The 6,194-nt window shown below is 36.4% G+C and overlaps 1 protein-coding gene across 1 annotated transcript in view; it reads left to right on the top strand.

The window, feature by feature from the left end:
• The window catches only part of LOC104732010 (calmodulin-binding transcription activator 5), a 6,486-nt gene continuing 2,128 nt past the window's right edge, over positions 1,837-6,194 (top strand). The window contains exons 1-11 of the mRNA XM_010451540.2: positions 1,837-2,051; positions 2,587-2,712; positions 2,807-2,922; positions 3,019-3,107; positions 3,232-3,277; positions 3,459-3,573; positions 3,727-3,855; positions 3,994-4,052; positions 4,135-4,554; positions 4,953-5,653; positions 5,753-6,106. Of these exons, the coding sequence (XP_010449842.1) occupies positions 1,988-2,051; positions 2,587-2,712; positions 2,807-2,922; positions 3,019-3,107; positions 3,232-3,277; positions 3,459-3,573; positions 3,727-3,855; positions 3,994-4,052; positions 4,135-4,554; positions 4,953-5,653; positions 5,753-6,106 (2,219 nt within the window). The 5' untranslated portion in view covers positions 1,837-1,987. The remainder of the gene's footprint in view (positions 2,052-2,586; positions 2,713-2,806; positions 2,923-3,018; positions 3,108-3,231; positions 3,278-3,458; positions 3,574-3,726; positions 3,856-3,993; positions 4,053-4,134; positions 4,555-4,952; positions 5,654-5,752; positions 6,107-6,194) is intronic.

Genomic DNA, 6,194 nt, shown 5'->3' with positions numbered 1-6,194 from the left:
CAAGTGAACTGATGGATGTTTCTCGCCTTTGCTTCAATTATTCTCGAGAAAGAACATTTTATTTATTGATTATATATACTAGCTCCTAAAAAAAACACACATCCAATATAATATTGTAACAAATCTTGTAAATCACAAAGGTCTGAGAAAATTATTAGTTAATCAGCGAAAGCATATAAAAAAATACAAGCATGGAATATAGAAGTCGGAAATGGTCAAACATTAGCTTAACTCGTAAGTCTTAATCAATTTGGATAAATGTTGTCTAATCTTACCAAACCGTAATTATCTGGNGGGGGGGGGGGGGGAGGATATAAATTAGTCCATATTTTCCTTTACAAATTAAAGAATTTTGTATTTTCTTCTAAACTGGTGTAAACAAAATTTTAGTTGAAATTCCAGTGATAAAAACACGAAAACTAAAAAATAAAATCCCAAACTCGAAAAAATGATGTATTCTTTAGTTTCTTTTCAAAGATAATAATTAAAAAAAAAATATTTATGTATTTCGTAGAAAAATATGGCCCGTCCGATTAAATATATTTTTTTAATATATATATTTTTGGCTTCTCTCTCGGACCAGAGTCTTCCTACTGTACATCGTATCTTTGATTAATTGTCAACTAATAAAAAGGATAAGTTCATTAGATGGGATCCACTGTTATAGTTCGTCAGTCGCGGAAACTATAAAATGGTTCACATTAACTTTTTTTTGTAGGGGATGCTATTTTTTTCACTTTAGGGAAATGGTTTTATTCACTTTGGCCTGCTTCTTTAATAAGTTTTCATATCTACCCAATGGATTTCTCAATTTTATCAATTTGATACCTAATAAGCAGTGTTGTTCAAGAAAGCGCTAGACGGTATCTGGGCGGTGATCCAGCGCCTAGCGCCTAGAAAGCCTAATCGAGGCCTAGACGGTGTTTAAGCGGTTTAGGCGTTTACAACATAAAACATTATATATATAAAATTATGTATAAATATATGTTAGAAAAATAAAAATAAATATAAATTATATACAAAATTAAGAAAAATACATTTATTTAAGTTATATTAACAACATATAAACATTTATAATTACGTATATAGATATAAAACTTAATAATTTAAATATATATAGTTAAAAATCAAAAATAAATATTAAAATTAAATTAATGTAATTTTAAGCGGTTTAGGCGGTTATGTAGGCGCCTGCTGAGCGCCTAGCGCCTGCTGAGCGCCTAACGCCTGCTGAGCGCCTAGCGCCTAGACGGCGCCTAGGCGGCCGCCTAGACTGCTTTCTTGAACACTGCTAATAAGTAATAAGTTTAATATTGTTTCAATATACATCTTAATGTGCCTATCTTCTTTCTTCTGGTGAGATATAGTGAACTTAGACGGTTAAAATAAAAACTTTGTGGCTGTCAAAAATATAAAAAAAAAAAGAAAAAAAAACATTGTAATTTGACAAAGCTATATTGAGCATCAATATTTTTTGTTTAATTATATGCATTTGGTTTTATTCTAAATCCTTATTTACGAAGAAATTTAAACAATTAAACTTTTAGCATTTATCTGAAATGTTTTGTAGATACTGTAAAATACTATGGTATATTTATGGGAAAATACAGTCAATTTATTTTGGAAGGGGTGTAATTTATGAATTTAGAAACACAAAGTCTTATCGTTAAAAAAAAAAGAAGAAGACATTTTTGTTTTTTTTGTTTTATGCGAGTTAACGCATATAGTTCCATTGAATCGTCAACACATTAAGAGATAAAATTTGATCTTTTAACAACTTTTCTCTCTTACCATTTTCTTTTTTAATTAAATTTTGATAGCTTAATATTTTTTTGGAATTTTCTTTGTTTTTATTTTCCTCTCTCTTTCTCTCTTTCATCGTTTTGCTAATTTCTCAATTTCTGAGTTTGTTTACACACTCTCTCCATCGACTTGTAATTTTCACTTTCTTAGGGTTTCATCGGAGGAGGATCATCGGAAAACGGAGATGGCCGGCGTTGGTTCCGGCAAGCTCATCGGATCGGAGATTCATGGATTCCATACTTTGCAAGGTTTTCTTCTTCTTCTCTTTGCTGATTTAATCAATGTAAAACTAGTTTTTTTTTACTGTTTTGTTTTTTGTGTTTTGTTCTCAAAAAATTCGCACGGACATGGCTTGGTCTGGGTTTTGATTGTCCGATTCCATATTCGCCTGGGGTTTTTGCACTTTATTTTTTAATATATTCCTCCGAATGCTCTTTTGATTCCTCGTGAAGAAGCTATTGAACTAGAATTTGCAAGATAGTTGTAGAATTGAGGAGGTTCCTCTTGTAGTTGATTTTAATTACGAATTCATGGACATTTTTAGGAGAATTAAATGGGATAGAGCAAACTTTTTGATACCGAATGGAATACCAAAGCCCAGAGACTTTTCCCTACATGCCAATTTCTTGTTTTAAAGAAAATGGTTGATGAGAATGTCATCATCAGTGTATACTTGTCCGGTTTTGATTGTCAATATTGAAAACAAAATTAGATGCATACATGAGTTCCTTCTTAAATGATTCCTTGTCTGAGTATTGATAGTTTTGGATTTGTGTGTTGCAGATCTGGATATACAAACTATGTTGGATGAAGCATACACTAGGTGGCTCCGGCCAAACGAGATCCATGCTCTCCTTTGTAATCATACATTCTTCACCATCAACGTCAAACCAGTGAATTTGCCCAAAAGTATTCTTTTTTTTTGCTTTTCCCTGCTCATGTTTCAAGTTTTCTTCTTCTGTATTTTTTTTTCATCTAAGATTTGAACGGTCATATTTGACAGGTGGTACGATTGTGTTGTTCGACCGGAAGATGTTGAGGAACTTTAGAAAGGATGGCCATAACTGGAAAAAGAAGAAGGATGGAAAAACAATTAAGGAAGCTCATGAACACCTAAAAGTGAGTTTCCTTTGACTTCATATGCCTGTGTTTTCCCTCTGCAGCTATCTATATATATATATTGATCTCTGAATATTGTTATCCTTCCATGTCCAGGTGGGTAACGAGGAAAGGATTCATGTTTACTATGCCCATGGCAATGATAACCCTACATTTGTGCGAAGGTGTTACTGGTTGTTGGATAAGTACGTCTCAACAAAAGATTATTCGTTCATTTTTTTGAGGAAGTAGTTTATTAGATGCCTTCTTTCCCTCTGCTTTGTTTCTTAAGGTTATGAAAAATTTACTCACCTCTTCTTGTAATGGCAGGTCTCAGGAGCACATAGTTCTTGTCCACTATCGCGAGACACATGAGGTTTGTTTTCTACCTGTCCCCAGCTTCTTTATCATGTTTTATTTTTATTTTTTATGTTAGAGGTGGTTACAGATGACGATGATGTATCTTTGTTGTCGGATAGAGTACAGCCTTCCTTTGGCAGATTTTAGTTATAAAAGATTATCTGTTTGCTGCTCTCTGAATAATTTTGGTTAAACAGGCCCAGGCAGCTCCAGCAACACCTGGAAACTCCTACTCAAGTTCGATCTCTGACCTATCACCAAAACTTGTGGCTGAAGATATCAATTCTGGTGTCCGTAACACTTGTAATACAGGTGAGAATGTGTCTCTTCATGATTTTGATCTGTTACGATTTGGCTTATATTGGCTATTCTTTTGGACTTTCAAAAATTTTCATGTATTTTAAAATATGTTCTTCATTGGGAGATTTCTTAGAAGGGGGAAAATTAATCACACTCTTTTTTAAGGGTTTGAAGTGCGCAGCAACAGTCTGGGTTCTAGAAATCATGAGATTAGGCTACATGAGATCAACACGCTTGATTGGGATGAGCTTCTAGTACCAGCAGATATTAGCAACCAGTCTCATCCAACAGAAGGTACTTATGTTACTTGAGCTTATCTTATAAAACTTCCCATACTTGACAAAAAGAAATCTGACTCTTGTAGAAAAAAAAGTGCAATGAGATATGCTGAAAATACTTAACTTTTTCTTTCTGTTTGTTCTCTGTTTACAGAAGATATGCTATACTTCACAGAACAGCTCCAAACTGCACCTAGGGGATCTACAAAGCAAGTGAGTAAATGGAATTTTCCAACCTGCAAGTGGGTTTAGCTGTTTTTATGTTAACCATCTTGTCATCTTGTTCATTGTGCAGGGATATCATCTTGCAGGCTACAACGGATCAGTAGATATACCATCATACCCCGGTCTCGAAGATCCTGTTTACCAAAATAATAACTCATGTGGTGCAGGAGAATTTTCTAATCAGCATGTGCACTGTGGAGTAGAGTCAAATCTACAGAGTAGGGATTCCAGTGCAACGGTTGCTGATCAACCAGGTGATGCTATGCTTAATAATGGTTTTGGAAGTCAGGATAGTTTTGGAAGGTGGGTGAACAACTTCATTAGTGACTCTCCTGGTTCCGTGGATGATCCTTCCCTTGAAGCTGTATATACACCTGGGCAGGAATCTTCTACTACTGCTGTATTTCATTCCCACTCTAACATACCGGAGCAAGTATTCAACATAACTGATGTTTCACCTGCCTGGGCCTTTTCGACAGAGAAAACAAAGGTTTGTATACCATTTTTTCTAGTATACCTTCTTGTTTTTTTTTATGCTGAAGGGAAGATAAATAGTTTCACTCTTTAGACTTTGGTTTAAAAGAAAAGGGTAATAAATTATGTATCAAGAAAGTAACTCGAAGTCTGCATATTAATAAAATAATATCGAAATAAGTATGTGTCTCACTTTACTGCGTGTGTATTTGTTAAAATCGTATGCATCTCTTATCGCTAATTATGAGTAGTATGAAATTGTGTATAGTGTGATTCACAATATGACACTTAGATAGGTAAAGCACAACATTGTCAGACTGTCTCTACTTCATATTGCGTATTAAACCTACGTGTGAAGATCGAATAATCATTTCTAGCTGAAAAATGCTGACCTTTTAGTCGTTAATTTTGCAGATTCTTGTAACTGGGTTCTTTCACGACAGCTTTCAACATTTTGGAAGATCAAACCTCTTCTGCATATGTGGAGAGTTACGTGTCCCCGCAGAATTTCTCCAGTTGGGGGTTTACCGTTGCTTCCTTCCCCCTCAATCTCCTGGGGTGGTGAACTTGTATCTGAGTGCCGATGGAAACAAACCAATCAGCCAATTATTCAGCTTCGAACACCGCTCAGTTCCAGTTATTGAAAAAGCTATCCCTCAAGACGACCAGCTATACAAGTGGGAAGAATTTGAGTTCCAAGTCAGACTTGCTCATCTTCTGTTCACTTCTTCTAACAAAATCAGCGTTTTAACAAGTAAAATCTCACCTGATAATCTGCTAGAGGCTAAGAAACTCGCCAGCAGGACTTCCCATCTCTTAAACAGTTGGGCGTATTTAATGAAGTCAATCCAGGCGAATGAGGTGCCGTTTGATCAAGCGAGGGACCATCTCTTTGAGCTTACTCTGAAAAATAGGCTGAAAGAGTGGCTTTTGGAGAAGGTCATCGAGAACCGCAACACTAAAGAATATGACTCTAAAGGCCTTGGAGTGATCCACCTCTGTGCCGTCCTAGGATACACTTGGTCGATCCTTCTCTTCTCTTGGGCAAATATATCGTTGGATTTCCGTGATAAGCATGGTTGGACTGCTCTTCATTGGGCAGCATACTATGGAAGGTAAAAACTAACTTGCATCTTTTAAGTAATGCGAGATTTGCTAATCTTGTTTCCGTTTTATTTAATTCACTTCTTTACCAAGTTTTATTTTCTTTAAAGGGAGAAAATGGTGGCTGCTCTTCTGTCTGCTGGGGCAAGGCCAAACCTGGTGACAGACCCGACTAAGGAATTCCTCGGCGGCTGCACGGCGGCTGATCTGGCACAGCAGAAAGGTTATGAAGGTTTAGCAGCTTTTCTTGCTGAGAAATGTCTTGTAGCACAGTTTAAGGACATGCAAATGGCTGGAAACATCACTGGCAACCTTGAAACCATCAAGGCAGAGCAGGCGTCGAACCTAGGGAATTCCAATGAAGATGAGCAGAGCCTGAAAGACACTCTGGCGGCGTACAGAACCGCTGCAGAAGCGGCAGCGCGGATTCAGGGAGCGTTCAGGGAGCACGAGCTGAAAGTTAGGTCAAGCGCAGTTAGGTTTGCTAGCAAGGAAGAAGAAGCCAAAAACATAATAGCCGCGATGAAGATTCAGCACGCGTTTCGCAATTTT

This window comes from Camelina sativa, chromosome 12, assembly GCF_000633955.1.
Source record: "Camelina sativa cultivar DH55 chromosome 12, Cs, whole genome shotgun sequence".
In the NCBI taxonomy this organism is placed as follows: Eukaryota; Viridiplantae; Streptophyta; class Magnoliopsida; order Brassicales; family Brassicaceae; genus Camelina; species Camelina sativa.
Note: the sequence above shows the minus strand (reverse complement) of the source record. Positions and strands in the feature narration are given on the sequence as shown.